At 43.3% G+C, this 16,843-nt stretch overlaps 1 protein-coding gene across 3 annotated transcripts in view; it reads left to right on the top strand.

Moving 5' to 3' along the window:
* The window catches only part of LOC110973967 (uncharacterized), a 55,729-nt gene that overhangs the window by 17,377 nt on the left and 21,509 nt on the right, over window positions 1-16,843 (top strand). For 2 of the 3 annotated variants that reach the window (XM_087135367.1, XM_087135368.1), the window contains 6 exons: window positions 2,220-2,312; window positions 4,267-4,383; window positions 4,797-4,913; window positions 7,254-7,388; window positions 8,638-8,766; window positions 9,457-9,618. In XM_087135367.1, coding sequence (XP_086991493.1) covers window positions 2,220-2,312; window positions 4,267-4,383; window positions 4,797-4,913; window positions 7,254-7,388; window positions 8,638-8,766; window positions 9,457-9,618 — 753 coding nt within the window. The remainder of the gene's footprint in view (window positions 1-2,219; window positions 2,313-4,266; window positions 4,384-4,796; window positions 4,914-7,253; window positions 7,389-8,637; window positions 8,767-9,456; window positions 9,619-16,843) is intronic. The other variant, XM_022225232.2, reaches the window with a different exon arrangement.

Raw genomic sequence — 16,843 nt, 5'->3', positions numbered from 1 at the left:
AAAACAGCCGAAAAGACCGAGAAGTAATGGGGGAAAATCAGATCCCAACCCTACTCTCGTGTCAAGGTTAGAGCGGGGGGGGGACGAAATCAGGAAAATACTTATTAATATTCTTGACATATTGTTTCCATTTTGTTCATCCGTATACCTCTTCCCTCCTCCGAAGTTACTAAACCAAATTTAAAGTGTTCGATCTTTCATTTCCTGAATGAACGCAACATACATCCCCCAGGGGAATCAACGGGGAAACCTGCCCCCCCCCGCTTAATTCGCCTCTGTTCAACCTCAGATGAGTTTTGATGAAAATATTCTGGCCATGAACACTCCCAGGAATGTAGTACGTGTTCAGTGCATATACCGGTACTTCAATAAAGTAATTAACGCATGCGTGTGGATAAACTAGGTGAATCGCGCAGAGGTAAAACACCGAGACGTGAGGAGCGCCTCGAATGCACAAGGACGGGTGACAAGTTCATTCAATGCGGCCCTCGCGAATTGGTTTTTCAGGTTCAAGGGGGCAAGTGGCCCAGAGGATGTCGAAGGTTTGTGGGGGTGAACACCTTTTGGTAAACCCATTGTCAAAGACGGGCCAGGGGGTGAACCCAGCTGTTCCTCGTGCGGTAAGCACCATCGATATATCGATATTATCGATATGGGTTTGATATCGACATCGCCGATATTAGTTATTTGGTAATATCTTTAAATCAAAAATATCGGATTTTCTATAAATATAAAAAAGCGAAACTTTGAAAACATATCGTTGTTGAAACATGTACCGGAAATATCGCTAATCAGGAACGAATTTTATCAAAAGTACGAAAGTGCATCGTCACATTACGTTTCCGATAAGCCACGGCTCACATGTACGTTGGTTCTCATGCTAATGTCGTTTACCTTTTAGTTTACACACAACTGCACATGTACGTGTGGCACATTCACATCTGTACTCTGTAGTGTCATATGGACGTAGCCTAAATACAACCGCTAAGAACTTTGGCATTACCGGGCACAGTGCACGTACATGTAAAATGTACATGTACATGTACTATGCAGATCACTTTTATGTAGTCAACTTTACTTCTTGAAGACAAGCACACAACCCCCATAGAGCGCACGTGCGTATGTGTTGTATACTGCCGTTGCGTCGTCAAACTATGTTTATGTACATGTACATTGGACAGTTCGGATACATACTCTCACTGTACATGTACTGTACAGTACACGAGTACATGTACATGTATACATGTACTACTCTACGTTTACCGTATCGAGTGTTTACATGGCCGAGTTTTTAACAGCTAGTCAGGTACATATATACTTGCAGGGTAATATACAGTTACTATGTTCTACTCTCTTTAATTTTCTTACATAAGCTAATGGTGCATGTAACTTTTTGGAAGTACACGTAAACTTGTTTAATTGCATGCACTCGTGGTGCGCGTAGAATATTTTTTTTCTGATTTTGAAGCCTGGTTGCAGTTGGTATTCTCTATTGCCGTTGGTCTGCTAACCCCCCTTATTTGCATAATCATAAATATGCATTGTCACCCTAAAGGAACATAATTCATTGATAATATCTCAAATAACAATGATTGATTGGACAAAATTTAAGAAAGATAGTGCAAAACCACTAACGATGACAATCTGTTGCACTTACCGGGACATTTTGGTGAAAAAATGAAGTTCACTTTTGTAGTTGTGACTAGAAAGGTGTACTGTAGGATATAGAGTCCAAAACAGCAGATCATGTGAGATCTGTAAGTTAAAGTAAAAATTAAAATGATAATGTCGAAAAAAAAACGATATATCGATACCGGCAAAGATAAAATATCCACGGTGCCTACTCGCAGTCGTGCGACGCTGGAAGGCTACCCTGGAAAATACCGGACGTCTGAAACCTTCAACTTTTTTCGTGGGATCGTTATCTCTTCAGTGTTCCAGAAATGTGGCAAACTAAGTAGGCCTAACCGATCGGCAATTTATTGGGTCGGGGAGGAGTGAGGAGGATATGCAGATTTGTGAAGATTATTAAACGGCGTTTGCCTTGTTCCACATTTTTGCTAAACCCGACTGACCCTTGTTGAACTTAAATATCTGCTCCGAGTCGATTCTTGCCAATAGAAAACCTCTCTGACCAAGCAAAGAGCCGCAAAAGATATACATCTGTGTCTCTCCTTTCTTCCCTAAAAGCTAACACTTTGTTCGTTCTTATCTTCCAGCGATCTGTGAGGATGGATGCAACCATGGCACCTGTGTCGGCCCAAATCGCTGTCAGTGTGATAAAGGCTACACGGGCCCGACGTGCGATCGAGGTAAAGTTTCCCTGCCTTTCATGGTGCATGATTTTGTCATTTGTCATATTTACTGTCCTCGCCTTTTCCTTCCCTGTGGTTGGATGGGTGGTTGAGTTAGATTTTGCTCTCAAACGGAAAGATCCCCGATTGACCGAGGGTCCTCGACTGTGATAATAGTGTAATAAAACACGTGGGAAGTCTTCCTAAAAAGGTAGAGTAAGAACAAAAGGGGAACATGTGTCCGAAAAAAAAACTTGTCAGATCTACGTCCCTCTACATGAACTTCAAATTTGGTTCGTGGATTGCTCTTGGTATTAATCCCAAGAAACCTATTGCATTTGGGCCAAATAGTCAAGGGTCAGGGTCAAAGTGGCTGAAACAATAATGTTGCCTGGTGCAGTTTCACTCGAGAAACAGTTTCCACATTGTAGCGAAAAGTGAGGCCCCGTTCACAGAATGGTACGGTCCGCTGGGGCATGTGTGGGGTTTGTCAACACACCTGACTTACTCTCTCAAGATTCAAGTGCACCTGCCTGCCTGCCTTCCTTTCCATATGCATTTACCGGCATACCATGGAGCCGTGTGAACATAAATGTAATCCCTGGGGAGGGGGTGGGGATATATTTGTCGGTGATGGGCCATTGATACTTAATACGCTTCTTTCCAAAAAAAGAAAAAGAAAAGAAAGTACGAGTCTTTGTGTAACCGGATGTCCGTCTCAACACGCCCCTCGATTTCGAACTTCCAAAGCCAGGCAGCATTAGGATTTTTAGTCATCTCCTGTTCCCTACTCGCCAGCAAAGAATGAGTTAACGCCACTGAGCGTGATACTGATTAGTATTAGTGTAGAGCGCAAGCCTTTCTCTGCAGTGTGCTCCCAGAATAGACTTACCCGGATTTACTCCATCCTCTCTCCCGATGGGTCATTATAGAGTAAAAGGTTATACCCAGGGCCCCAATCCCGTACCATGTTGAAGACAGAGCTGAGAGTGATCTGTCAGTATGCCCATAACAGTCTGAAATGCTGAACATTACAATTCAAAGCAGAAACCACGTATTGTTACAGTGCCATTTAAAACTGTCTAGAAACCAAGCGCAGCGTCGTTGTCCAACGTTGATGTTGGAGCTTAAAAGTACGAATGTATCAGCATTCGCCAGCGACACGTATCTGCCTTGAGACTGTATACCCAGCAAGAAGTGAGACCGAGGGGTACCCCCCCCCAACATGTCCAATCCCTATACACATTCTAGACTATTGTTACTTAACACATCCTCCCAAGATGTCTGAAAGGAATTCCCCAGATTCCTGCGAGACAATGACCAACACAAAGCATGGGGGGGGGGTTCTCTCCGTCTCATACCTTGCTGCATATGTGAGACTGAGGAGAAGCACTCCTTCATCGGTTGAAAAAGAGCAACGTTGGTGGGCTGTGTTTATTTTGTTGGTAGCGACGCACACGCAACACATCCTTTTGGTCAAAAACTGTACTGAAAAATGCATGTCTTAGACAGGTAAAATTGTCTCCGTTTTTCCTTTCAGCTGAGGGCGCTGCTGCCCTGATGTTATTGTCCAGTTTAGGAATGTTTCATTTCAAACTCATTGAAAGCATTTGTGAGAAAGTGTTGCTCTCTGGCAACCCTTCATCGCCTAATAATTATTTTAAAAATGGTGAAACGAAATTGAGAGAAAAAAGTTAATGGGAGGTGAATTTGGAGTTGAATTTTAAGAGTAACGTTGCGTTGGCTCCATTGAAACCCTTTTATGGCACTATCATCTCCCGCTGATCGCGTTTTTATCCATCTGAAATCCTTACAGATTTTGTACAGACAGCCTCTTTATCAAGCAGATGTTTGTTTAATCTGCTGGAACACATGGAGATAAATATACCAACGGGTTCTTAGAACCAAGGAAGAGTCCGTCCAAATGTGCTAGGTCCTTTTTCGTTTAATTTATGTTTCTTATGCTTTCCAGATTTTAATGAGTGCAGTACCAAACCCTGCTCGCACAGATGCGTGAACGGCGTCGGCAGTTTCCGCTGCTTTTGTCCGACCGGTCACGTGTTGCTTGAGGACAAGGTCACGTGTCACTGTAAGTTATCTGCAAGGATGCTCCCACCCTAGTTCAAAAACAAGAATATAATCATCACAACCGCCGAACGAAAGTTTGGAAATAACTTTTACACATAACAAGAAGCATTAATTCTGTACTGTGAAAGAACTGCTTGAAAAATAGGTTCGTTCGCTCAGCACACTTTAACCACAGAGTACATGTATTACATTTACAACATAATAATTCCAATGCGTTTCCGTCCTATCAGTTAACTATATTTTGGTGTCTTTAAATGCGATCATAACATAGTACATGTATGCTGGTTGGCACTGTGCCTGCATAGGCCTATGATTTGTATTGTCAGGACCACTGAGTTTAATCAGAGAGTTTCATTCTGAATTATTTCATTATCCCTGTTTTTTACCTTGTGTTTACGTATTTCTGACACGCAGGGGATTACAGATGCCACCCAGACAGGTGTGCCTACGGATGCGAGCAGATTGGCTACAACTTCAGGTGCCTATGCCCCGATGGATTAAAAGTCTCTGAAGATGGGTTCCACTGTGAAGGTAGGAGTGCTGTCTTGGCTGAGTCCCCCAAAGTCATACTGTGCTCATACTAATGTTGCCTGATTCTGCAGTTTCTATAGTCACCAGGCTATTCGTCGCCTTTGAGCTGCAATAATGGAGTTGTCCACGCAGCCTATAATAACGTAATACCAACATCGCCAAAAAAATTTGCCGCGTTCGCTTCAACCCGAGGGATGGAAAACGCACGAAACGGGCCAAGAAATCGGGACATCGGACCCTGTGGAAGGATGTGCACGCATCTGTACTCTAATTCTTTGTTTCCTCATTGTAGAAAGGAAAGAAATATGTTGCTTTTGTCCTGTTTTCTTGTAAAACAGTCGAGTAGCAACTAACATCTTGCAGAACGAGGGGCAAAAACAATTTTCCCAGAAGGTGCACTTTCTCCTGTGACCTTAAAAAATGTCCCGATCCGGGGCAAGGTCTTCTCAATCACAGGAGGCACGTTTAAGTAAGTGGAAATTAGCTAGTAAATTACTTCCGCCGGTTAGCATGAGTCAATTAGTGACACGGTGGGCTCCGTTGGCTGAGTGCTGACAGAGGTTGGACACGGTGTGCGTTGGGAAACTCTTGCTGGCGAATCGGACCCTTGATGATAAGAAGATTCTTCAATGTGGAGCCACATCGATGCAGGAGTGTGTGAAAATCCGTGGTGTAATATTTTAAATTTGGTATTGCTTATAATAATGACCGGGGGGTTCGATGCACTTTAAGAATGTTCCAGTGGGGGGGGTAGTGCTTTGTCTCTGGCCTAGGTACTTCACAGTGTGAATTTCACACACTACATGTTCATGTACGTTGCTGGAATATTTAGCTACAGTCACAACCAGACACAATGACTGGGCCTTTCTAATAAAGGAACGTTCATTCCTTGGTTCACTTGCACCTTTAACTAAAGGCTTGGAATCGCCAATCACAAACCATGTTCACATAGGCCTAATTACAACAGCAGTGCCTCGACATTGGCTCGAGAGGAGCATTACGTGTGAAAAGCATTTCAGTGTAGTCAGTCACTGGGGAAAACCCCCGTGTCGCATGGTGAACTAGGCTCATGTACGAGTCGTGAACTCGCAACGGGGACATGCTCAGGGGGAGCCTTCACGTCTTCGTCAACGAAAATGATGTATAGCTGACGTGATCAAAAGAGCCATAAAACGGTCATACCGCTTCAAAGGGAAAGGCCCCATAACCCCTTTCTTTGTCAAGAGGAGGGCTCTCCTATTTATCATGGCCTGTATGGAAATACAAAATGTAAGAAAAATAAGTGACTGATACCTCTTTTGACGTTAACTCGTCTCCTGTTTCAGTAGAGTTAGCTATAGATCTCATCTTTGGCCATATCACAGTATCTCGGCACACATCTACAACCTTCTTCTATTTTTGAACGATGATCTAATTGCCCAAGACGTGCTTAACCTAGAACGGCGGCGGCCCCACAGGATACATCCGGGAATCTGTCGGCGAGGGAAAGGCACTTCCATTTCTTTTTAATTAAGGCGTAGTGTAAATAGGCTCCTGGGACGGCTATCCGCCGAACATTTTTTTTGCGGGAATCTGTAGGCCCTGGACGAGATTACATTAAAATTGCTGCACAGAAAAACTTGAGGGAAAAACAACTGCATGAGACGGTGTCACTCTTCACAGTGTACGTTACGTCGGCCAAGGGCCTCGCCCGAACATTCATAGAGTGTTTGGAGAGAAAATGCGCAGCATTCCAGCGCTGAATGTCAGCACAGCGCAGGGTTGCTATAAGCTTGAAATGTTGTCGGTCGATTGCACTCTTTTGCCTGTGCACAGTTCCTTTCCCCCCCCCCCCGCGTTTGATTTATACCCCCCATAAAAGATCGCCAGAATCTCCTGCAACATTTTCAGGAGGTCGTTTTTTATCAACTTTATCTGCAGCTGAATTCCAAAATATCTATAGGTTTCAATCCTCCCAAGTTCTTTGGAAAATTGTCGTATATCATTTACCCATATATCACAACTGTCTGACTCTTCAAAATATAAACAACCCATTTCAATGTATGCCATTTAACCAAGAAACAAGAAAAAACAACCGTTGCAAGGCAGCCTGCCAGTTTTTCTTTTTTTTTTGCAATTTCCCAAGAAAACGACTGAATCCCCCCCAAAAACTGTCAAATATTAAAACAGCTTCAGTTGATTTCAAAATGTAGCAGTAAGCCTTTCTTCATGTCTGAACGACATAGGTGTGTGCTTGAAGCTAGAGAGTTCAAATTCTGATTCACTCTCGCTGAGCAAACCAACCATTCAATTGAGATTACTTTGTGTATTGAGAAAAATGTTCTCTCTTGTTGATCCCAGATATTGACGAGTGTGCAGAGGGTTTGGTGAAGTGCCCGTCTGACCAACGCTGCCGCAACACGTACGGCAACTATATGTGCATGTGCAAGGAGGGCTTCGCCTTCCAGCTTGTCAACAGGCGCCTCGTCTGCAAAGGTATAGGTCCAGAGTTGTCGATGGAATTGGTAATGAGCCGGTTCGGTATTCCAACTTGCGCATGTCCAAAATGAAACGCGCGCATGCGAGGTCATTCTGCCGCGCCTGCTTGGCTTGCCTTAGTTCTCAGCGCGTGCGGCCCGGGGCGGCCCTTCGATCGCGTACTCATGCGCGTGCTTTGTTCCCGAAAGACCTTGCTTTTAAAAAAGTACCAAACTGACTCATTAACAACTCACTTTGTTTTTTTGTCCTCCGTATTCATTACTCATTTAAACATGCATGGCTGGTGCGTCCAACATGGGACATTCACATGTACCCAGTAACGGTGACATTTACCCGGTACCTTTCCTTGTAAATCAAGCAAGATTTCCTTTTTCAAAAATACACTCTTTTCACTGCATTTTTGTCTTTTGGTCCTAGGTTGAAGACAAATATAGCACAAATAGTTTTCGTTTTTGATCACTGTGCAACTTTAACCCTCAAAGAGCCGGGCTATTTTCGTCCATCTCAGGGGGGGGGGGTTCCCGCTCCCCCAAGAACTCGGCTGTGCCATGCCCAATTTATTTGAAACTTGGTATGCATCTACAGACACTTCTGATCATTAGGCTACATTATTTAACTAGAAGTTTGAATCAATCGGATAGGCCCCTATACGGTTTTGTTATTGCCATTGAAATTTTTTGTGGCTACATGCGTGCAAGAACGCGTGCATGGAGCAACGCAGAGGAAAAAGTATACGTTTTTTGGTTGACCTGTTGGGAAGAAATGCGCGCTGCGCGAGAACAGTCTGTTCGATTTTTGCAAAAACGGTGTCAAAATGACCACAAAAAGTTCTTATAAAACCCCTGAAAGGCTAATAAAATGCACTGCGGCGAGATCGGAAACAAATGTCGGGGGGGGGGAAATTCCGTCCTTGGCTCTTTTAGGGTTTAGAGACAGACAAAGACCTGTTTAGGCCTACAGAAAATTCACGTTGAATTTTACTTTTCTTTACAAGTTTAAACCGTCGTCCTTTTCTCACGTTATACTGCAGTAACTGTGTTGCTAAATCTGTGGTAAGTTACACTCTAGATGTTATGAGAGGACTTCATGTACACCCAGTCTGTTGTGGCCTCTGATAATACCGAGGGTGTTAAATTAACACATCAGTTTTCCAGTGTACTGCTTTGCCATGATTTCACACCTTTGCATTTGTTTTGCCTCTCCGAAATCCTGTCCAACTTTTATTTATTCGTGTAACTCTTATCAGAACGGAATCAGTGTGTGGTGCAGGGCCTGATCTGTGATCCGAATGCGCACTGCGAGGAGACTGGAAGTCTCGCCAAGTGCGTCTGCAACGAAGGCTACGTCGGGGACGGCCAGACATGCAGAGTCGTCGGTAAGTCCCTTTGCTCCACGATCCGGTTTGAGTAAACCCAACCCATTATACCGGTTCTCGTTTTCAGCATTGTTCATCTCATAAGACATCTCCATACGTAAAATCTGTCACTTGATCTAATATGCGTAATCTTTTAATTCAATCCCATTGTATGCTTCATCTTTACTCATTGTTTGAACGCCAGAGGAGTAGAGTCTGTGTCATTTGTCACTATAATTTCAAAATTGATGATTTACTTGTGAAACCTTGCAACAGACCAGGTGTAACATGAATGATTCCACCTCTAGAGATTTCTAAACCAAACTAAAAACAAAAAAGCTAGGCGCCCTCTGCTGTTTTCAGCCCAGGAAGTGGTAGGCGCTCTCAGTAATTATTTGGTTTTGGTGTCATTTATCTTAGAGCTGTTTCTATGAAACGAAGGCATCCGTATAATGAATGAGTGACTCGTTGGAGTATGAAGTTAACTTTTGTGTGTTCGGTCGACACTAATATTGGATGTCTGGAGGACACCTTCTGAACATGTTGTGCCTCCCAATATCTGGCAGATTGCAGATGGCGCTCTCCATGTCACAAAAGGATAGCACATAATCCACTTCATTTCTCATTATTTTCTTTTTTTTATCCTGATATCCTCCATATACACTTGTACATTAACTCTTCACGATACCCGTAACCCACCTCCGAACTTAGAGCGGCGCTCGTGCGCGGACAGGCCCTGTTTTCCCGGGGTCGTCTGCACCGATATCAGGCTCAACCTAGACGCGATCGACCTCAGCTTGGACGAGCCCATCAAATTGTACCGATGTGGGCCCTGCCCCGTCGGTTACAGAGGGGATGGGGTGCGGTGTACGGGTAAGTCAGGAGAGGAAAGGGGGTAGGGGGCCTTTCGGATGACCTCCGGGTTGCATGTGCCTGCATGACCCTGCATGTTTTCTTAACTTTTCATGCCTGTCAAAGACCAACCGATCCGCTTATTGCGGAACCAACAGTCTGATGCCAACTTATTTACAAAACAGAAAGTATGTTCTGGTTTCTGAGTTTCAAACATCAGGTGTGCACGCGGCATACAGTTTATCTAGCATCCTGTCGTTTGGTGGCAGACCTTGTATGAAAATTAAGCAGCTAGACTGTGGGTCTCATCAAATGTCAGCATTAAGCAATGCAATTAACAGCGTCTGGCCGCACTGAGTTTCGTGTACCGCACGGCTACGTGATGACGAACGAGATATACGGGACGATAAATATGAGACCTGGAACTAATCCGAGTCGGAACTCATGAATTAGCCCTAAATTTAGATCGTTGCAGACAACATAGAGGATTAGTGCAATGTCGAAAAAGATATTAAGATTACATTAACATTTATCCGAACGTTTTTCTTTCAGGAAGCACTATGTTAAGCTTATATTCCTCCGTTGTTTCTCCCTAATCCCCACTGTATAAAAAACCTTAAGTTTTTTTTTGAGGCAAAATGTTTGGCGCTGCTGTTCTCATGAAGCAATCCATGGTCAAATCCAACTCAATCAACTGTGCAGCTTTCATGAAGCCCAGATATAACAGGATACTTCCTTTTCGAAATTGAATGGTAAATGAAGACAGCCCTCTCGTGAAGATGATTTGATAAATTTGTCAGTGTTGATGGATTGCGGGCTGAAAATGTCATTGTACGGTGAACCACCTGACTGTAAACGGATCCGTTTGTCCCACGTACCTCGCAGTCCCTTTTTTATGGGAGCCAGCTCAAGTTTGAGGTAATTTTCATCAATGGAAAACGCTGTCCGCTGTTTCTGTAAAAGTTTCAAAATGAGTGTTGGTGCTGGTTACTTTCGAATGTTGTTGCCAATGGAAGGAAGGACAAATTTTGAAAAGTCTGCAGATTTTTTTTCTCAAGGATCTGGGGAAAAACAAAAAAGGATGAAAGAAATTCAGCAGTCAACTGTCACGTGGAAAATGACCCTTTTAAAGCATCTATTTGGTGACAAGTACGGATTTTTCAAAATGGCTTGTTCTGCGCCTCATTGTAATTTCCAACCATGTGTTAATGTGACGACTGGACAGATTTGCCTTAAATATTTAGAAATCCATTTTCTGAAAAATCCTGCCTATTTGCTTGACGGACACTGCTTTTCTGTCCGATCAACTTTAACGATCCATCTGTCATCAATTGTGGTACCTTGTGAATTTTGTCACCGGACAGTTATGATGTCTTCCTTACGAGGTAGCTGAGCTATTTATAGACCACACGTTGCGCCACCTGCCGTTCAGTTCCTGTTTCTTGGTTCGCAATGCATCTGTCTGTCGGGGGGGGGGTTAGAACTGAAGAAGGGGGAGTGACAGGAAGGAGAAATACATGGGTGGGGATGAGCAGTATTTCAATTTGTGACGGGGACGTGGTTTGCATGAGCTGTCACAGTGGGTTCAGGTTCGTGGGTGCGAAACTAAATTCACTGCAGGTGTCAGAAAATGAAGTAATCATTATCGGGCCTTCCGGCGAGGGGAAGCGATGGTGTACACTTCTGAAACAGTTTTGTCCCATGAAAGATGATGTTGCACTTAGAGGCTTCTCGGAGGTTATCAGAAGTTCGTCAAACTCTAGACAGGAGACGTTGTCGAAATCACGCGTGAAAACACAAATAACAACGGTACAAATATAACAGGACTCGGGGAGAAACTCAAAATGAAATTCAACATTACGTGTTGTGCCTACTGTGTATTAGCAGCAGTCGCATACTTGGACAGAGCAAAATTTATTGCTAGTACTGAAGAGGTGGGGCTTGATGCATTCCGCCGCACAACCTTCAACTTTGAGATGACTAAGTTCAGAAGAATCAAGTTATGTAAGAGAAAGGATGAAATTGACTCCAGAGCTTCAGGGTGAGATTATTCCCTTCTCGATTCAATCCTCATGTGTAAACTTGAATTTTATACCAGGCACGAAATGGGACAGAGGGGTACCCCCCAACAAGCCCAATCACTATACACACTCTAGCCTATCGTCACGTAACAACCCCCCCCCGATGTCTGAAAAGAATTCCTGAGATACCAGTATAACAATGACCAACACAAAGGTGGGGGTGGGTTCTGTCTGTCCCATAGTTTGCTTCTTATGTCGAATTTGGGGAAAATTTTATGCGAATCTAATAAGCAATAATACTTCTAACCACGGTGAGCACCATGTCAGACATGATCGCCACCTGTCTCCTATCGTTTACGGGTTTGCCTGTCATCGCGTTAACAAATGAGGTACTTTGCTTTAGCTTCGCTTTTTATTTTTATGGACAGCCCTTTCACCATTTACTCACTTTGCATCCAGCAGGTAACTTTCGAAAATACTGATCCCCAGCAAGGGGTGTTTGAAAACCGCAAGGTGTCGTCGGAATTCGTAGGCATAGTTCACCTACACAATATCGGAAGTTGTCGGCACCTGCAACATGTGCATTTCTGCTTTGTCAAAGAAGGCAAAGAAACAAAGCTTCACATTCATGCAATCCCTAATGAGCCCAGACAGGAACAAAAGCTAGACGTAATTTTCATAGCGTCCTTGGTAAATTTCACTTAGTCCAACCGTGGTGCAACCTTCGCTGGGCCGGTTTCAATCTCAAGTAAAGCACGGGAGGCTGGCCCGTGCCGCGCGCGGTTGCTTGCCAGTCGTCGATCAAATAAACTATTCGACCCCGCTGACACCAAACATTAAACATCGGCGGAGCTTGGATAGCATGCTTTGGGCCCAGACACCAGCGAAAACAAACATGAAATTTTTGCCATATCCATATTCCCGAACAGTCACATAAATGCACTCGAAATCATTTTCCGATTTGTTTTGTTTTTATTACCAAAATCTTGAGATTTTATTGTATGGTTAATACTGAAAATGAAAACATCAAAAACCGTGTGCCCTTTCTTACAGTGCTTCTTAACGAGTTTAGAAACAAATTTGGAAAGGAATACGGACTATTCACAATACAGTGCGCCGCCAAGAGTTTGCCACAAACAGGCCACTTTTCAAGTTCACTGTCGACAATCTGTCGCGATTAAGCGCAATTCATACGTAAGTTTGGAATATTTCATTGATAGGGGTGTCCTTGCACCACACAAAACCATCATTTTGACTACCTATTACCAATTTTGCAATAAGAAATTTCAATTTTGTTATAAACAGACGTTCGGAAAAAAGTCAACTTTGGGGCGTACACCGCAGTTAGCAATTAATGAGACTTTGCCGACTATTTATCCCACAATACACTGCGAAAAGGCCTCTCCGTGACAGCCTCTCAAGTTGATGGAGCACTGCATCGTGAATCGCCCGTATTTCGATATGCTTTTTTTGCTGAAATTTGCCAAGCACCAGTTGCCCTGTATGTTTTTGCTGTGTCTGTATAGTCAGACTTTATACATTTACCATATTCAAACTCCTCTACAGGATAATCTCGAAAGCTTGTCTTCCCTCAAAATTGACCCGCCTTTTCCTTTGTGAAAACGTTGACAAAGTCTGTCCTTGAAATTAGATGTTCTCGTCCCTGCATTGGAAAATCTTGTTACATTTTAATGTTAATAAAATGTGCATGTTCTGAGGGTCATTAAGGCCTACGTGATTTCCTCTTTTTCACGCCCAATAACGCGCATGCTGTCTGGCGCGTTTCCTCCGGGCATGCTTTGCAGGCAACATACATGTACTAGCGTGAATTCCACCGACCAGTCCGTAGACTTTCGGGCAATCGCGTGCCTGACTAACGGTGCGCGGACTTTACGTAATTGATGTGACATTTAACTTCCTCTGATGGAAGGACACCACGATAATCTTTTTACACGACAAAGCAATGACTCGGTGTTCCATGGCTTGTTACGGTTGAGGTTTCTCGTAGGAAAATATTATTTGGAGAATTGATTTTCAATTGCCAAAAAGGAATATTTCTACATCGTAGACTATTAGGAATATTTACCTCATACTTCAAGATGGCAAAGCTTCATCTATAAATTTTGACTTTATCTTTTTAAACCTTATTTGGAAGAGTTTTGGGAATTTTTAGGATTTTGAAATAAAGGTAGGCTATTTGGATCTTTAACCCAGTTTAGAATTCCTCTCTGTTAAATTGGTGCTAACCCTATCCTGTCCTTTAAATTCCCGGGAAATTTTTTTTTTAAGGCAGCAGCACAGGTTTTCGGCAAACACAATTTCAGCGTTTTAGTGTGTCATCGTTAAGCAAGATGCAACTTGAAATAACCCAATGCTATATAAAAAAAATTGGGAGCTACGCCAAGTATCTCGCCCTGAACGCTTATTTGCCTCACGTGGTCTTCATTCCACAATGGAAACCGGTGTTACCAGGAAGAAAGTATTTAGGGAACTTCCTAATCTTTCGCTTTTTGTTTTACGATCAATTAATCAGCCAATTAGTAAGGCTCCTGTATTCTGGCGACGGGATAATCGTGGAGGGTTAGATATGAAACGGCGCCGTGATGCTAGGTGTATATGCTGTGTGCACTGAGATGTTCAGTGTTCTGTGGGCGTTGCCGTATCCCCTTTTTTACGGTTGGTTTTGCACCCAACATGGTTCATTGACCTCGGCGAGGCCGAAGAGTTACCGGTACTTGCATTCTCCCGTTCCAGATATTTCCCGGGAATACTTTCAACAAGCAGTCATGGGCGTCACCAGGATTTTTTTCAGGGGGGGGGACCATTTCTTCCTCATTTGGTGGGGAATTTATGAGAACTGATAATTTATTATAAACCCATTTTAGGGCAGGGGGCGATATTTTTAAAGCAAATCTGTGACTTTAATCCCATTTCCCCTCTTAGTTCTATTTATTTCGTTTTTTCTAAGTTTTTTACACGTTCCCCATTTTTTCAAGGGGGCAAGTGCCCCCTCTTCCCCTTCCCTCGCGAAGCCCATGCAAGCAGTCTGGTCTGCAGACAATCACGAAATAATAAAATTCTGTGCATGTTTAGTTTAGACTTGCTTTCCCCCAACTTCCTTTACCCCACTGCTTCGGACTCGACAAATCTGCACACTGCTCCTTTAATGAAACTGTCGATAACAGCGATCTCTAAGCAAGTCACTGCGGGCAGACGTGAGACGTTTAACAGATGCTCACTCCTTGACTCCGGACAATTTGTCATCGGTGACATTTTTATGACAAAGTACATGCAATATATATCTTTGCCAATCTCCGTCGCTTCCCCGCATATTGCCAAGAGTGCAGGCAGGGTCTGCCGATAGATGCACCCTCTTTGTGGGGATGCTTTAGTGATGATATTCTGGTGGAAAGAATCTGTAGTGAGTCTTGCACCCGTTTCAGCAAACTTGCCTGGAAGGAAGTGAGGGAATGGGCAGGTATAATTGTGTCAAGCCTGAGGTCCCCACTGTAAGGCTTTTCCCGAAGTGCTTCTGGTTTTCTGACTGATGGAACTCTCAGTCTTGGCCTGTCTTTTTTGGACTTTATTGCAAGTCGTGGTTACTTGGTGAAAAGAGATGTTGACTGTTCATTACCTGAAGGAATAGGATAACGGTCAAAGCCAATGCGAATATTCAAATACAAAGGAAAGCAAGTTTTAGTTTTACGTCTTGGCCTTGCTGCAATGCATATTACTTCGATACAACACGATAATTACACAACTGTTGTCGTTGGATGGTGTAGAGTCGCAACATTTTCACTGTTTCGGCCGTATACGCGTAAGGCGTGAGGTCAAAATACAAACGCTTTTGAAAGCGTCGAACGCTTTGTAAACGGTAAGCATCACGGACGGTCAACATCCAACAGACGAACGCTTCAGCGAGGCTGGCCAAACCGTTGCGGTCGAGTACACCTTGCACTCTGCAGCTTCCAGTAAACAATGGACAACTCATCGCATTACGGCATCATAGACTTCTGCGGTCTGGTGGATTAGTCATAACAATAGCTCTTTACTTTGCAGCTCCACAGGAGGATTTAGATCGGCAGACTGTTTTAACTTTCTGATAAAACACGTGTATTGAGTAGTTGTATTGCCCTGTCAGTTTCCAGACCCAGTCTTTCCAGGTCTCAATACCCTGTAATCTTGATATTTTGTCTCGGTATCGTGAGTTAAATACACACCTTACTGTATACCTGCAGAATCGAATATACTAATTCGAAATAGTATTTACCTGAATTATTCACGACGTAGTGTTCTGTTCGCCAACATGTAGTTACAGATAAAACCTTTTTTTTTTGCCCGTGTGCACAAGCTGGGACTCAGCATTGCGCACTCGCAGGTTTTCATGTGTAGGATCGAGGAAGACACATACGCGAACTACGCGCTTTCTACTTCGAAGCTGCACCTGCACGATTTAAGGATACAAGTACATCTTTTTCTTGAAGTCAATAGTACATGCGTGCACGTTGCAATATGTTTTGTACGTACCATTCTTTTGTACTCTTTGAATACTTTGTGGCTGCACAAAATTCTTGTTGGAAAAACAAACATGTCGGGTTTTTTTTACTTTACCTATTAAGCTTTAATGCACAGTAAATTAAAACAATAAACACAATTTAATCTATTGCTGCAGGCGAACCGCCGAACCGAGGCAAAAAACATCAAACAAGGCACTTTTGAACCGAACCAAACTGTTTGGTTCGGATGTACGGCTTTAATAAGGCATTTTATTGATGGCACGCGGGAAAACATACAAAAATACAAGAAAACTTAATAAAAAACAAACAACAAAAAATGGATAACGAGTTATACGGCGTGCTCCACACGTGCGTGAACATACTAAAACTTACAATGGCCCGCATCATGAGATGGTTGTAAAAAGCATGTGGTGAGAATCACTCAGAAATCGACCAAGAACACGCAACGTACGGCATTGTCGCTGCATAACATTTCTAAATTCTCACTACATCCAATCGTGCTCATGTATATTCAGATGTATTATTTTATTTGCCAATCTACGATAGCCACGCCCTTACGTTCCATATTAAGGTAATGACGTTCCATTTTAGGCCAATGGTCTCATAAATGGAGTGCAAAACGAATTTTGGTTGGATGCCGATCACAGTCGGACTCGCGCTCGATCCAAGGCATCCCCGGATGAAAATTTTGCCAAGCGGTTCGGTGCA

This window comes from Acanthaster planci, linkage group LG04 (genome assembly GCF_054643075.1).
Source record: "Acanthaster planci isolate LZ-2023a linkage group LG04, COTS_SCS, whole genome shotgun sequence".
Lineage (NCBI taxonomy): Eukaryota > Metazoa > Echinodermata > Asteroidea > Valvatida > Acanthasteridae > Acanthaster > Acanthaster planci.
Note: the sequence above shows the minus strand (reverse complement) of the source record. Positions and strands in the feature narration are given on the sequence as shown.